The sequence below is a fragment of the Hetaerina americana genome, unplaced genomic scaffold (assembly GCF_022747635.1).
Source record: "Hetaerina americana unplaced genomic scaffold, ioHetAmer1.1.p SCAF_7, whole genome shotgun sequence".
Lineage (NCBI taxonomy): Eukaryota > Metazoa > Arthropoda > Insecta > Odonata > Calopterygidae > Hetaerina > Hetaerina americana.
Genome location: NW_027287316.1, coordinates 47,434,955 through 47,452,805, shown reverse-complemented (window position 1 = coordinate 47,452,805; position 17,851 = coordinate 47,434,955). Strand labels below are relative to the sequence as shown.

Below are 17,851 nucleotides of genomic sequence, written 5' to 3'. Positions count from 1 at the left end.
TCCATTATAGTAGACTCGTTTCAATCCAATGTGGTGAGTAGTGACAGTTTGACCACGCCACTGTAAAGGGAGCCAGCTTCATAGGGGTCCATCATTGTGACGAAACCTCAGGCAGAATAGTGCTATGCAGGCCTGTTAAAAAAAGAAGAAATCATCAGCTATTGTAAATTAAAGGTAGCACCGAATTGAATTTTTCGATGGAAACACAATAAAATTAATGTTTAATTGTTGTATACCATGTGTCTTTGGTTTTCTACCAGAATTTAAATAAACCATTGCTACCTTATTCAAAAATCCTTGTAAAAGCTTAGAAGATGGTCTAATTCGCCTAAGGTAAATTTACCCACTAAAGTGAGCTGTGGTGTAATGTAAAAATGTAATACTGTCTATTTAATTTAAAAACTCCCTCAGGCAATTTGTGTCAATTTTGTCCATAGTGCTGGCAATTGATTTTCTCCCGTCAATAACTGAAAATATTTTCGGGTGTAGGAATTCGCCTGCCAATGCCAATGGGTTTGTGATTTGTATTGTGATTGTATTTAAGTGGAGCTAATGATAATGATGGGTTAATAAATATGCACTCACTAAGTACATTTTTGAAAAAGCTAAGGATCTCAGTAATTGTCCTTTCAGGGGTATATTAAAAGAAAGTACCATAATCATGTTTGGTAAGTGCAACCAATGTCTATTTCGGTGGATGATATACTATCATTTCTGAAGAGATAATTGAAAAGTGCTATGGAAGTGGTGAAACTAGAAGCAAAGGGTGAATATGCTTCCTTCTGTGTTTCCGCGCCAAATTATTATAAAGGCGAGTTATTAAGTGAAACCTCCTGGCCTGAGAATGTGGTTGTCAGGGAGACATGATATACAGGACAAAGCAATTAAGTGTTCTATCTCTCAAATTGTGAAGCCCCTTATTGTGTATTGGTGCAACCTGTCTCTGTTTGAAGGTATTTTCCCACCACACCTGAAATAGACAGGTAAAGTGTTAAAGTTAATGTTTTAGTAAATGGTCCACTATTAATAAGCCTATGACCATTAAGGTCATTCTCTTAGCAATAGGCTTAGTTCAGGGAGTTGATTTACCTTACAAAGTAGTAGTATTATTTAGGGGAGGCGACTGACAGGTGAGGTCATTTGCACCTTTGGGACGGACAGGAAAGGATGAAGGGTGGAGAGAAACCTGGCATTGGCATTTACCTGCTCTTAACAAAAGGCACCAAGGAGTCCGCAGCTTAACGTCTTATACAACGGACGGTGTACTCACTCAAAGTGCCCTCCACAAAGCACCTAAAGTATGAATTGAGATACCACTGAAAAATATTCAATACTGCTGGGATTTGAACCAGGGCTTTGGGTGGGAAGCCAGTATGATAGCCACTGCACCATCTCTATCCCTACCTTACAAAGTGATTACATTTTCTTTCCCTCAAATTGCTAAGCCCCTTGTGTATCTCTGCAACTTGTCTCGGTTTGAAGGTATTTTCCCAGTATACCTGAAAGTTGAGTGAAGATACACCAATTCACAAAAAGGGTGATGTGAACGATGTAGAAAACTACAGACCAATAAGTTTGATCTCTGGTTTTTCTAAAATTTTTGAGAAGGTTATTTCAAACAGTATTGTAATATTTCTAGAGAAATACTTTTTTCCAATCAACAACATGGTTTTAGGAAAGGTAAATCAACATCTACGACACTCCATTAATTCATTACAAATGTACTACATGCTATGGACAATAAGTATCTATCCCTCGGGATATGCCTTGATCTTACTGAAGTTATTGACACTGTAAATCATGAGCTTTAGTTAAGGAAATTAAAAACTATGGTATTTTGGGCATCTCAAATAAATGGTTCAGTTCATATCCTCAGGGAAGACATCGTGTTGTTGAAATATCTCATCTTAATGAATCTAAAAATCACAAAGCAAACTACCAATCAGTTGAAAAAGAAGTTAAACAAGGTCTTCCTCATGGCTCTATCCTGGGTCCTTTGCTATTTTTACTATACATAAGTGATAAGCCAGTTTGTATCTTTGATGCCGAATCCATTTGACTTACTGATGATGCTACCATTCTAATAAATGCCAAAACCAATCCTTGGCTACAACAAAAAGTAGACCCCACAGTAATAAGCCCTCAAAATTGATTTCAAAACAACTCATTGCCAATAATGAACAAAAAACCTTATGCATACATTTTGGCAAAAATTCTTCACTCTTGTTTAAACTCTCTATTAGGGCCTAATTTTTACTGAAGGAATAAATTGTCAGGTGTTCAGATTGAATCATTCCGAAAATGTTCCTTTTTATTGACAGCTTAAAATCTGAACTTTTATTCAGCTGACATATATGTTTTTTAGTACTAGCTCAAATATCCTAACATTTATTTATCATTCAAATTTTCAATCTCGATTATCATATGGCATTATATTCCGAGGTGGCTCAAGCCATAGCCATAAGTTTGTTCAAGTTCAGAAACAGGCCATAAAAGCTATCTTAAAGTTACTTACCTTTCAGACACTGCTGCAGACCGCATTTTCACGAACTGCAAATTATGCCACTGGCTCTCTTAATGTATACAATCTCATCTTATTTGTTAAGAATAACATGCATATATATGAACAAAACCTAAATATCCATCATTATGATACACATACTAAATTCGACATACACATTGAGGCTAGATCATCTAATTTGAGTGGTGAGAGATCATACCACCAAGGAGCCAAATTTCTCAACATGCTCCCTACAGATTCAAAAGCATCTCCTTCAAATTATTTCAAGTGTAATCTTTAATCATACTTGCTTATTACACCTATGTACTCTGTGGATGAATTTGTCCATTGCGTAAAGAAAAGTTAAACATGTTGTTTGTAAAATATCTGTGTAATGTAATTTACCTTTTTTTCCATGTGATTTATATTAGTAAAACAATAAATTAATAAATAAACACTGAAATCACTTCTGAGCCTTGATATTCCATCATACCAGCATGTATATTTTCCTGTGAGATGAAAGGTCTCACTGGCTCGCATGAATGCTGAAATGTTAAAAAAAAACCATAAACACAGTAATCAACGCAAAGGTAGGTTTGGTAGGTGATAGTAGAGTTCACCCAGTACTAATCCCGATGGTGTGTGAAATTCACACATCAGGGTAGGGGGGCCAGTTCCTTTCCCTATGCCAGTTATTATTTCCCAGGAAGAGCTGGTACCCAAAAAATCAAATAGCATGGGTGGAGCTGCAGGTGCCCAGAGACTTGCCCCTGAATCGAACCTGGGACCCTCCAGTCAGTAGTCCAACGCTCTACCCACTGGACTACCACGACCCATCTACTTCAAAAATATGTAACTTCAGTACAGCAAAGTAAGATTATGAATACTTATTTCTTGACTTCTAATGCACACACAATTTTTGTAAATTAAACTCACAAAAATAAAACTATTAGTTTAAGGTGGAGAAATTAATGATTATTTGCTGAAATATTTTAACCTAACAGTATTTGAACCATAGTATATTAAATGATGACTCTGATGCATAATCTGACTGAGCTTTAGTTGGATGTCAGAATGAATTATTGACATTATATCACTCAAAACAAACCTCCCTGCTGTCTTTAATGTCAATTGCTTAATTTTGCATTAAGTGATCCAAGACTGATTCTGACGAGGAAGATAAGTTTAGACTCAAAGAATTACACACTTGGTCAAGAAAAAATGGGACTCTATAAATAAGGATAAGGGGGGGCAGATGGTGGTCCATTGAATTATTACTAGCTGAACTTGACTAGTTTTATCGAAACCTACCCAAATTATTGTAAATGTAAAATTTGAAAGAATACTTTACATTTTAGTAGATGCTGAGCAAAACCTTTAACGCAATGCTATTGAATATTGAATTCAATAGAAAACTGCACTTAGGATGTAATGATGAACTCTTTGACGTACAATAATCAAAATATGAAAATGCAGCCAATATATAATGGGTTAGAGCATCATAATCACATTTCATCACTAAAATATTTATTCACTGTCACCTAGAGAACTCATGCTATTTCCTGCTGTAATCAAATCAAGTATGTACACCTTGGCATCCTAAACAAATCGATAAGCTTAATTAAGATTGAAAAAAAGTAAGTATCATTGGCCTAATTATATTTATCATTAACAATGGTATGACGTCAAAACTCCCTTTTACTTTTTTGGTAACTGAAAGTCATTAACAAAATATGTTTAAATGTTTCCATGATTACAAATACCCAACTGCTTTTTGATGACTAATAATAATAATGACATTGATGCCATTGTCCATTGAAAACTAGACATTCTAATTACATAACCATTTGGGCAACTCTCTGAGGCCTCTGACACACTCCCGCAAAAGAAATGATATATCCGAGGACACCTTTAGGCTACCAGCACCTGGGTATCCCCAAGAGTAAATATTAACCCATTAAGTGTACCAAATTTAATTACTAAAATTTGAAATGTTTAGAAAACCAGTCTTACAATTGGAGTGCATAAATGAATAATGGGTAAGGATAGGGCTTTTTTGTGCACCATTTTCAATTTAATGCTGTTTTTTTAAGGTGGCATTATTTCTAGACACTATAATTATCCGCATACACCCACATGTTTTTAATATAATTACACATACCAAGAGAACTTCACATCAAATGTTGTCTCAGCCGAGAAGTCAATGCAGATTAAATCTGGAGAGCCAAGTAATCTCCTTAATAATAAAATATCTGTCGATCAACTTGATTATTACGTTTGGTAAAGTCAATTACTATACTAAGTGAAGAAAACGAACACTCAAAAGTGCTTCAATGTACACAATTTATTCATTTTTCAAATTTTCATTTGTAAAACATTTTCATGGGAGGCAAATCCCTACCTAAGGTACCTTAAATCTTTATGATGAAAAACAGGCTTTATCAATATACTTGCATATAAAACCAAATGAGCATGAAGTTATTGATAAATTCTTACTGAAAGGTGTTCATAGGCATCTACACAATTTCAAGCTCTATACTGACAAAAGCCTGTTTTCTTGATAAAAATTTTGATTTGCTATCACAGTGTACCCTACAAAACATTGCACATATAACAAATTACATAGTTTTCAATTAAAACAAAGGAGCCATAAATCCATATTATAAGCCAATCAGGTATCAAACCTGCAAGATCATTAACATTTAACTTGCAAGGTCACATTATTGATCAACTAATAAAGACACCCCCTTTGAGCATCCATGGTGTCAATGCCTAAAATACAACAACAACAGGGCAACAAGAGAACACAGTCAACATTTAACATACACACAAGAAGGATTAACATATTACTATCACAAAAATAATATAACATACTGAGTAGCTTGTATTGTACACCTTTTGAACTAGAGAAATTAACCTACTTTTTCAAAGGTATTCAATGCCTGCAAGGAACTTCATACCTATAAACAACAGTAAATATATAAACAAGATTTTTTTGAAATTCAAATATACAGTGAAAGATCATGGAAATAATGAAAGAGTATTTAAGTAAAAAAATAAAACAATTTTGACAGGCACAATCATACAGAATGTTGTGCAAGTTTTTTCATTAACATAGGAAACAATTTAATAACATCCCCAACACGCAAAATCTATTCACCTTCATGTCTTTGGTAATATGGTCTTCATCTCAACAACCATCTTCACCATCTATAGGTCAAATGTTATGAGTATTATTAAGCATGACTTTAAAGACCAAAGGTTTAGTAAGACTTCAAAAAATTGAGTGGGGACTTCATCTACAGAAGAAACTAAACAGCAATTATGATTACACATTTATAAATTACTCTACATTGAACACTGTGGATCACAAAAACAACAGAAAATGAATAGCACGACTGAAATGAGATTACAATTCCAATTCAAATTACAACCTTATAAACAACATATAATATTGATAGAAACAAGAGTAACGAATGCATGATTGTAAGATTAAAAATAAAACATCACAGATAAAAAAACCAGCCTGTTGGTTGCAAGTTCATTTCGTTCATTTTTTTTCCTAAAAAATTCCATTAATGCATCAATGGCTGGTTCTTAAGTTTCAGCATTGATTAATTAAGCAGAAAATTAAATAATTCACTTATAAGGTGGATTTATAATGAACACATAAAAAAGAAAATACTTGAGGCAAAATTATGTAAGATAATGCATTTTCTGAGTGAAGTCAAAGGACTAAACCAAAATTACACAATTTGAAGGGCTCTGAATGAATTTTAAAATGAGGAATGTTCATTAAAAAATGTTAATGCAATATGGAATGAATTCTATGAGCCCACACACAAAAAAATAGGAAAATCAAACAAGCTGTAAAATTACCAGAGCAAAAATTTCAGAGTAAGCAAAGCACACTTCTGTCGATGTGGAAATATTATTTGACAGCTGATTCCCAAGAGAGAGAAGTCTATTTTCTACATTGTCAACAAATAAATTAGTAAAATATATTTGGCTTTCATCCCTGAGCCAAATTTAAAATAACTGTTTGACAGACAAATGTATGTACTCACAAAGTCACAGAAAAAATATTCTCATTTATACTAAGGTCCAAAGTGAAATGGATAATGGAGCAATATGGCTTCCCACTTCTCCAACTTCCAGATACAAAAAAGTAAAGACTTATCAAACAGTTACCTCCCAAATTAAAAATAACCATCAAATTCCTTCCACTGCTTTAACAAATCACTCATCCATTTGGTACCTACAGAAAATTCAACCTGTGAAAAAGTTTTAAATCATTTACCCCTAAAAAAAAAAACTAAACAGACTTCAACACACCTAATTTTTAAACAGTGCCATTTTATTACTGTAACTATTTGTTGTGCACTTCAATCAATTTGACTGACTCACAACCACGCAACATCATCAGGATCGGAAGAACTCTTAAACAGTCTGCTGCCACTTGTTGATAGTGAATAAAAATGACTTTATATTGGGTCCCAGGGATGATTAATTATACCTACAGTTCCCTTCGTTGTGTTAACACCATTATATGGCCATGAGTATTATATACAGCATGTAATGGCAGACCCGTCAAGCAAACTAAGTGCCCAAGAGGAAGACATTCTAATATAATGTGTGATGGCTGCCCCAAAAAATATTGATTGGGCTTTGAAAGAGATCAGACCCTTAAATTCCAATGCTGGATGGCCAATACTCCTCTCTTAAGGTAACACAAACTGATGCCATGGGCTTTCGACACATTAAAATTTCTTTTACAAAAATTTTGGGGGATTTGAATATTTTAAATTCCTTCCTTCCTTTTTTCTTTCATGTCACCAACATTTTCACCAATGTGTTAGTTGCAAAGGTAATCATTACTTTCAGCAGAGAAGGCACAAATCTACAGAATAAGTTTCTAACCAGATCACTGGACCTACATACATATGGGATACACAATCCGAGCTCACCTGTAAAAACCCATGGAGATTTAAGGTAAGCTTTAAGTGGAGCACTTGTTTCAATCAATCACCTCATTCTGAACAAAGCAATGAGCCTATATACTTTGTATAAAGTCCCCTTGCATATTCTATCAAAATTCCAGAGAGACTGACACCCTAGAAACATTTGGTCCAATATTTTAAAAGCAAAAATGCTACTTATTAATGACCTGTCAAGTCAAAGTCAGCAATAGGAAAGATATCATTACCAAGATATTGTTGACCAATGACTACACATTTGCAACACCAATGCGCAATCAGTACCTTTGCATCAGGCTTGAGAGCACGAAAACAAATCACTCTTTGAACCCTGTTTTAAATCCAGCTTCCCATCACCTTCTCCTACCTTGAGCCTGCAACTGCCTCAATAACCTACTCTGCTGAGATTGCTGTGTGGTTGTGGGGGTCATGGGGATACTTGGACGTTCTGTCTGTGCCCTGGTTTCAAAACCACCCAAAGAATTAACGGAGGGAGTGGATTTCATGGGCGTTTGCTTAGCTTTCCGCACTGAACGGGAATGAAGTTTCTGGAAAACACGCGGGAGGGTCCGTTCCGGGAAGAGATTTGTGAGGAATCCTTCAACCAGGGCAAAACAAAGCCGTCTGTTGAGGGATGGACACTGGAAGGCATCAAACACTGTGCTCAGACCCCGTCGAGTGGTCTCACTGCCTATTATATGCTTGAGTTCATCTGCAGGAAAGAGAGATAATAATTTGTAATTACACTAATTGGATTAAGTGTATCTATAGTTTACTTTCCTTTCTCCACCTTAGACAATTTAACAACATGAGCCTAACAAGCAGTATTTTTCTGAATACTTATCAAAATTGACAATAATTTCTGATTCCAATATTCCCTGATGTTTACAGAATTTCCCGACCAAAAACCATGTTTTTCCATTACCTTTCCTTGAAATTTATCTTGAAAACACCATAAATGCACTGCTTAAACATAAAACTATCTTGAAAAACCTTTTATGTCCACATTATATACTTTCACAGCATTTTGTGTGAAAATCAAAAAGTTAATTTGACCAAAATTTTTTGAAAATATTTTTGCAACAAATATTTAAAAAGTCCTTCAGGACAACAGTAACTTCCCATCCTGATTTAAGAACGAATTACTATTAACATTAATTTCAGTGTCTGAACATTTTAAGGTAATTTTACATGATTATCCATTTTACTTGCAAAATTCTCTACGCATCCATTAATCATTCATGCAAGAGATGAAACAATCTTCTGATTTTAACAAGCAGCATACTAATGCAAAATATACTGCATACTATAACCTTTACATGAAACTGTTTTACTCATGATGGCATGATACCACAATTAATCAACTTCATCTGTCAATTCCTGGATTAAACATCTATTGTTGCAAGCCAGATTTGCTCCATTAAACTTCCAGTGGATCAACTTCAAAAATCGATGAAAATTTGCAGGCACAATCCTGTAAAACATCAATCAAACTTTGCACATTTTTCTACCAAAGGAAAAGGCGAAGGACCAAGAATAACTATTTCCAATGATTTTTATAAATATCCTGGCATTCCCGATACTAATTTCAAAGAAACTGCGGGAGATGGCAGAACAGTACCCGAACAGTTTAACCAAAATTTCAGAGTTTGAGAGGACACCTCGATAGCTTAACTGGCTAAAGCACTCGACTGGACATTAAGGGATGCAGGTTCGAATCCCGGTCAAGGCAAATGATTTTTACACTCTGAAATTGTTACATTCCCTATTTTAATAAAACAAAATAAAAATGCATGGCTTTTTCCAAAAGTTTCCCATTTTACAGGTTGGTGAAAGTTCAACACACAAACAAAATGTCCCCTTGCATTTTCTGAGGCTAAAATAAATTCCACAGATTTATCTAAGAAGTTTAGATACATAATCTCCAAGGATGGTATTATTTCTGCAAATATTATGCCATGTAGATCATTTTTATGCTTGCTACAACAGCACTTAGGTTTATACATCTAGGTTACACCGTGAAATAAATGCTCTAGAAATTACAATATTTCAGGTGCAGAAATTAAATACATACGTATAAAAAATACTTGAAACTTACTTTTTCAATTATTCAAACATATTTTAAAAGATGTGTTTCTGTGTAAAATTTTAACTAAAATCTACTATTTGGAAAGTAAACAACGCAAGTACCAGCCAATTGTAAAAGCAGACAATTTCATGATTACAAAACTGACATCCTGAACAACATCCCTTTCAAAGTAACTATATTAGGGTAGGATGATAAGGTGAATGCATGCAATATTTCTGTTTCCATATCCTATTATTTTTATGATAAACAAAGTACTATAAAAAAGTAAGGATTTCATACATAAAATGAGAAGATTATCATTATACACCGCAAAATATCAAGCCAAAAGGAGGCAAAAACCCTAGACTAACAAAAGACCCTGGACTGCCAAAGGTGTATATGATACATGTTGCATTTATCTATTATAGTAGTGTCTAAAAATAACGGCAAATATTTTAAGATAAACAGAGACATGTGTACTTAAATTATTTTTATCATTATGAAGCATGTATTTCACATAAACTATTGGTACCCACATCACATTGCAAAATATGCATTTTGTATCGTACTCAAAATAAATGTAACATGATGTTAGGGATATTATAATTTTACATACTAAATTCAAACACAGTCTAATTACAAGGAATGAATTAAAAGAGCCATGCCATTCCAGGACAATTAAAACACGAGAATTGTTGCCTCGAGGAAATGTATATTGGCAACGATAAATATGTTTTCCTTTAAACCCTCAGTATTGAACTGAGGAACTGAGAACTATCTTACCTGACAGGCTAGAGAGAAGAGCAATTTTTGCAGCCACTCGAGTCCTCATTTGAGTTTCCTCACAGCGGGGTTCGGATGGTGGGGCTCTACAGCCATTTGGCCAATAAGACTGCCTACAAGGAATAAATCAAGGTTGATGAAGACAGATTTTAGATAAACACAACAATAACTTAGCAACAGGAAAAAACCAAGTGAAGATTCCCTCATGATTTTTTCTTTTTTATGAAAATAACAAAAAATATCTAGTCATAAGAATAATAACTTTATTGATCCAGATGATAGGTAAAAACACATATAAGATCTGTGAAAAAAGAAAAGAAGTAAAGTTTTTTACTTTGGCAAAACGATTATTTGGAGTACATTATTATATGGATGTGAAACTTGGACATTGGGAAAGAGCGAAAAGGCTTGGTTGGAAGCAATCAAAACGTGGATTTGAAGAAGGATAACAAGGACAAGATGGTTGGATAAGAAAAGCAACATAGAAGTATTGATTTGGATAGAAATTGAGATGGATAGAAATTTACAAGGAAAGGAATTTAATAAAAGATATTCGTTGGATATGTTCTCAGACGTAAAAAACTTCTTGGAAAATATAATGGAGGGGAAATAATAGGAAAAAAAAGGAAGAAGAAGGCCAAGAAATGATATAAAAAGTACTATGAGAGTAACAACCTACAATGACCTGAAAAGAATGGCAATAGACAGAGACCAATGGCTGCAACGAAGAGGCTCTGCATTAGAGGATGACGATGAAAAAAGAAAAAGTCAAAATAAAAGAGGACAGCACATACAATATTAGTTTACTAGAATAAAAACATAAAATTACAGGTTCCGAAATATATCAGCTGAATAAATGAAATCATTCTTACATTTTGATTAAAAACTATCAAGCCTGTTCTCATTTCTAATAACTGAAGACGCTTCATTCAAGACATTCTATCTATTAAAGGTAGGTTTTAGATGGTGCCTAATGGCTACTATCTTCTACGTATCATAAGAAATTTCTTTTGTTTGCCATCATTATTGCCTTCTTCATTTCTCAGGACTTCTACCAGCCTTCATTCTGTCTAGAAAGCCTTGTCTCTTATATCCTCTACCCTCTGACCCAACGTTCCACCCTCTATCATGGCCTCCTCCATCCCACTGCCTTTCATTATTTCCTCAATCCGCTCTCTCCTTTTTCAGGTTTTGCAAAGCAACTTCCTCTCTTCACTCACCCTATTTAGAAACCCAGCATTTGCCTTCTTCACAGTACAACTAATTCTCCCGATCACACCCACAGCTCAAAAGCCTCTATTCTATGCTCATGCTCAAGAATGTATCTTTTATTCAAATCCTTACTTAGTGTACCCTTAATCAATTCTCTTCTTTTTCCAAGTACCTCTTTTGCTAATGCAATCATGTCCCAACTAATATTTCCCTTTTCCTCTTAAATATCGCCCAGATACATGAACTGTTTTAACTGCTCTGGTTTATTCCTTCCGGCTTGAATATTTAACTAACATTTCCTACTCCTCAAGCTCATAAGTTTTAAATTCAATAGTTTGAGGTCCAACTTTGTGAACATTAATGATCACTGAATGAGTGAACTTGAAAAATTTTTGCAATAAACCCTGATGTCTGAATTTCACATGCCGTTGGGCTTAGTACTGGGTGAACTCTATCATTACCTACCAAACCGACCTTCAGGTTGATTACTGTGTTTATAGTTTATAGATATACTAGCTGAATACCCGGCTTTGCACGGGTTAGGGAGAAACAATAATATAAATATACTACATAAATAAAAACAACAAATTATAAAGTACAATAATACACTACTTCATACAAATTTAAGAATCTTTTTTATTTAACACCTGTTTATAAACTACATTTTTTGTTTCATATCCAGGAGAAAGAATATATAAATTTTTAGGCGAACCTACTCTGGAGCAAGCAACATAAAGTTGCCCGTGGCTAAAATATGGCGATCTTAGATCAACACCACAAAACTTTGAAGACTGTCCCTGTGATTTATTAATGGTAATTGAAAAAGCTAGCCGGACTGGAAACTGTAATCTTTTAAAGTTGAAGGGAAGATCAGTTGGGATTAGAGGTATCTGTGGAATAAAAATGATTTCACCTTTTCCTTTTCCAGTTAAAATGACTGCCTGGATTATATTTTTCATTAATTTTGTCACACACAATCGTGTCCCATTGCAGAGTTTTGGTGGATCTAAATTTCGCAATAAAATGATTGGAGATCCTACTTTAAGTATAAGGCGATGTTGTGGCAATCCAGCTGGATCAAGTGAATTTAGGAATTCCGTTGGAAAATTGACGGCTTCGTCAGCATCCACTACGGTATCAACCGATTTATATTCAATCACGTCTCCTGGCAGCATGGCTAGTATCTCCTTGTTGATTTCATTAACATCATCGTTCTTAGGAGCAAGAATGGCTCTTTCTCGCAACCATTCTAAATTTTTATAATTTTGATTAACATTAGGATAGACTGCTTGTATCATATCGCGGACAGTTTTCACCGATACACATAAATCTGATGACAATTTTATCATACCAGATGCTTCAATAACTAATCTATTTTCTCCAATCTCCAAAAGTTTATTTGCAAAATTTTGAGCATTCCCATCTCTTAAAAGGATTCGCATGTTTTGTTTAAGGCTAATTTCTTGGACATGATTCCATAGAACAGAATGTTTTAAACAGGCATAAATTTCATCGGCTGGAGTCGATTTTGGAATGACAGGCAGAGTTTGACGGAAGTCTCCACACAGGAGTATCAGAGCTCCTCCCATTAAACTGCAGTTTCCTCTAAGATCTTGAAGTGTTGCGTTGAGGGCCTCAAGAGATTTTTTATGAGCCATCGTACACTCATCCCATACTATCAATTTACATTCTATAAGAACTTGTGCCTGGCCGCTTGTTTTATTTATATGACATGTGGGATTTTCTTGTCGGGAAATATTAAGTGGCAACTTAAGGGCAGAGTGGGCTGTTCTTCCTCCTTCCATTAATGTCGCTGCAATACCTGAAGATGCAACGGCTAGAGCAATTTCTCCATGAACCCTGATTTCAGCGAGAACTAAATTAATTAAAAATGTTTTTCCCGTGCCACCAGCAGCATCAAGAAAAATGATACCTCCTTCTTGTTTATCTACTTGATCCATTATTGTTTCGTATGCGAATTTCTGATCTTCATTAAGAAGTGGCTTTTTATCCGCGATGTATGCTTCTAAGTCTAAGACATTGTAGCTAGTTTCACGTATATAATCTGGATAAAATACACCCTGTTGATCTTGTACAGGTGCAAAAAGACAGAGTTCCACCAAAGTCTTGTTAACCATGGTGATACACTTTTCCTCAAAAATAAATATCCAATGTAGGATTTTCACTTCGAACTTTAGCCAGTATATCCTCACTCATTGATTCTTTATATTTTTCCCATATTGTTTTTGGGTTAGATGGATTACAGGAGGTTATTATGATGGCAAACAAAATTCGGATTTGTCCAGGAAGAGAAATCAAACTGGCCTCTCGCAATGAGTCATCCCAGTGTTGATCTCCTTCTAGCAACCCTAAATTCTGGCAAGCTTCTCTGAATGTCTCACATATTTCTCCGTTTACCGTTCTTAATTCTGCAAATGAGCGAGGTCCTCTAATGGTATGTAGAAGCATTCTTAAAAAATAACATTCGGCGTTGTTAGGATGGACTGTGTAGACTCGGCCCAATGCGTCACATGAATAAATATTATTCTCAGGATCAAAGTTGCCCATTTTTCTTCTACAAAAGACTTTCCTTGATGTATTCCACGTATAATATCTCGGCAATTCTGAATACAATAGTGTTCTTGCAAAAGTATCCTGCTGGCATAGTTGGAAAAATGCTGTTTCTATGACAGCAAAAAAGTAAAAAAATTACATACATACAAACAAACACTCTCCTTTATATATATAGATATGCAAAAATATATAAAGTTTCCTTATTCAGTGATTACTAGCTTTATTTTTTGCAGCTAATCCTCAACCTATACCTCTCACACTGTTCCTTTAAAGCACTCCACAATAACAGCAATCCATTGGCTATATAGCTATTGCTTGGTCATCTTTAAAACTGACAGACTTTGCTGTCTTACTTGCACACCTCACTTGGTTGAACATCACCTCAAAATTTACAAAACATACAAAGGTTTTATTTGAACCCCTTATGTTTACTTAAATTCAAGTAAAAACTGGGAATGAAGGGAAAGAGCTATTACTTAATATCATTGACATTATATAAAATGAAACTAGGACAAAGAAAGTACAGGAACTACTACAGCAGTACCAATTTTCACATCTAAATTTCAGTCAATTACCTCAAAAAGATTCCCATAAACTTTACAGTTTATGATTTCATTTAACCAATCTCTCGGGCTTTCATGTTTTCAAAAAATCATAATAAATCATAAAATTGTTCATGCCTTAAGAAGGGATAAGAAAAATATTAGCACATCATCCAGGAATATTAACACAAATAAATGGTTTCACTTACTTAAAAGCCCTCAGGTACTCAGCGACACGTTCTGGGCTTGTAGCCCAGCCAATGTAATCTACTATCTTCCTATTGACAATATCTCCAAACATCGCCTTAACCACTTGACGTAGTAATGTAACAATTCTTCTCCGTAGCCACTGATTGCGACTTTGAAGATCAAAAACTTCATCCATCAAAAGGAGCATTACCCTCAAAGGGATATTGTCTCCAGCCTAAAGATGGAGGGTATCAAGGGCAAAAAAATTGAGAAAAATTAATTTCAAAATATTTATATCTGGTAAAACTCATTGAATATTCACAAATTTTATAGATATTTTAAAAGAATGAAATCCCTTGTCACTTTTAGGATTAGATTGACTGCTCCAATATTGCCTAAACAGTGGTTTCTCAACACAAAAACAATGAACAAGTTTTCAGAGTACATTTAATTGTTTGTAACATTAATATGACTTATAAAACATGGATAATGCTCCAATAACATAATTTATTTCTTTAATCTTTTGGAATGAATGGAGTGAAACCTTAAAATATAATTTTCCACAGGGAAGAGTGAAAAATTAATTAGTACATTAAAAAATTATCCCCAACAGAATATCAAATATTTCCCTTAAATTATTTCACTGTTTCAGAAATAATGTTTACTGATTAGCGATCGAATAACTTTGATTGAAGATAACTATTAAGTAGTCAATGCCATAGCACATACCACAAGTTGAAAAATAATGCATGCATTTGGATATCACAGCAGATAGACAACTAAATAATACCATAGCAGCACAAAAACATCTACCTCCACGTCCAATGATGCACCAACTTTGGAGGAATCCAGTAAGAGGGGAGTATCCTGTTGCTGACGACTAGAACCAATTGATGGTGAAAATACTTTACTGATGTTATCCACCATTCCATCAACAGTTGACAAAAGGTTATCAGGAACAGATCGAACAGCATTACCCACAGAACGCATCGATGATCGAATTGGATGCACAATGTTGTCCAACTGTTTAAAAACAATATCGAACATTTAGAAATATTAGCAGATCAAAAAGGACACATGAACAATTAGTAATGCCTGAGATCAAATATGCTACAGGATTTTATTCCATTATAAGCTCATAATGATGCCGTGCAACAAGAAAGCACCACAATTGTGACACACAGATCATTGACTGAGCTTTTGTCGCAATCACAAATTGATGAAGACAAGTGAAAACATGACATGTAACAGAGTGATGCATTTCTTCAGTAGAGATTGCCAAGTGCTAGCAAGAATCATTGAAAAAACATAATTGTATAATTAGTTACTTAATATTATTCATCTACGTATTGAAAGGTTTGCTTAATACATCAAGCAGTTTCCTTTCAGTTCAAGCAGTGTTTTTTTCAATATCTTCATTGTTCAAAATCCAATGCTTCCTCAATATCATTTGAAGAATTTCTCAGTATTTATCATTGTCCTTTATACATCCATTTTTAACTACTACCAAAAGATGTTATCATATCAACGGAATCAAATTTCAGATGAAGTACTGGGAAAATGCCATAGTAGGCTTGTTCCAGGGTCTGATTGGATTTTTCAATTGATACGTGCCATGGCCACACCCTAAACTTGATGGAAACAATGTTCGATAAGAAGTAACTTGCAACAAAATATTGATTTATTATAACCCACAAAAACTGCAGTATTAAGCGTGCCTGCTTGATAGCGATGTGCAACAGCTATTCCACCGTGAGCTGCGACGCACTCTGTATAGTGGCTGCAACTCCACCTCTAAAATACCGAATTTGGGAAAGAATTGCTATAAACAAATCGATGAAAAAATTAAATATAGAGTATTTCAACCTCTCGTTAGATGCAGAAAATGCAGTACAAATATCAAAATTAAAAAGACTACTGAGACAGGAAACACATAGAGAATGGAACGACGAATGGAACAGAACAGAAAAGGGAAGGAAAACACACCGTATATTTCCGAACATAGATGACCGGATTAAATTAAATATTAAACACACATCAGCAAGCACACAAGTGTTAACCGGACATGGAAACTTTAACTCCTACTTAAACTTCATAGGGAAATGTTTTACCCCTCTGTGTAACTGTGGAAAAGAAGACACAGCAGAACACAGAGTGGAGGATTGTGTTTTCTATGAGACAGAGCGGCAACTCTTATGGAACAGTATGGAAGAGAAGCTAACGAGCTTTAGGGAAATGATTACATTCTGCCTAAAGAACAACAATAACCTGCTCGGAAAATTTGCAATAAGAAAACCAGCAAATAGTGAACCACAACAAGCGAACTAACTGGGAAATATTTTGTGTAAAATTTTGTGTAAAATGTAGCAATGTATTCTATATGTCTATTGAGTGATTTTTTTTCTTTTCTTGAATTGTTTATCATTAGTTTAACTCCCAACATATATAAGCACCTGTAGATGTTAAAATTTTAGAAAAACTTTCCTTATGTCTGATTATTTTTGTCTTTTTGTCTGTTTTGTTATGTATGTTGTTTCCTTATGTCTCATTATTGTTTGTAAAAAGGGGAACTAAGATTCAAAGGAATTCCCAACTAACTGTGAAGTAAAATAAAAGTGGACCCAGGAAACCATTGGTCAAATGGGTCAAAAAAAAAAAAGTATTAAACTCAAGTGTTGGTTGGATAGGCAAGGATAGTGCTTGTCTAATACTAAGCCCAACAGCATGTGATATTCACATGTCAGGGTAGTAGCCAGTTCCTTTAGATTTATAACCCTTGGTTTACCAGGAAGATCTGGCACACCAAAAATCATGCAGCATGGGTAATAAAGCTGAGGGTGCCCAGGACATCACCCAAAATCAAACTTAGGTCCTCAGGACAGTACTACTCAGAGTTATTGCAATATTTAAAGGACGAAATGAAAAATTAACGACCTCATTCAGCAAAGAAAAAGATCTTGTTTGACCATGACAACACACCTGCCCATTCGTCAGTCATTGCGATGGC

General features: G+C 34.7%; 1 protein-coding gene across 1 annotated transcript in view; it reads right to left on the bottom strand.

The window, feature by feature from the left end:
* Window positions 1-4,834: 4,834 nt before the first annotated feature.
* Window positions 4,835-17,851, bottom strand: part of LOC139696264 (sorting nexin-13-like) — a 30,146-nt gene continuing 17,129 nt past the window's right edge. The window contains exons 15-18 of the mRNA XM_071594952.1: window positions 15,658-15,867; window positions 14,865-15,079; window positions 10,328-10,440; window positions 4,835-8,188 (exon numbers count right to left, since the gene is read on the bottom strand). Coding sequence (XP_071451053.1) covers window positions 7,830-8,188; window positions 10,328-10,440; window positions 14,865-15,079; window positions 15,658-15,867 — 897 coding nt within the window. The 3' untranslated portion in view covers window positions 4,835-7,829. The remainder of the gene's footprint in view (window positions 8,189-10,327; window positions 10,441-14,864; window positions 15,080-15,657; window positions 15,868-17,851) is intronic.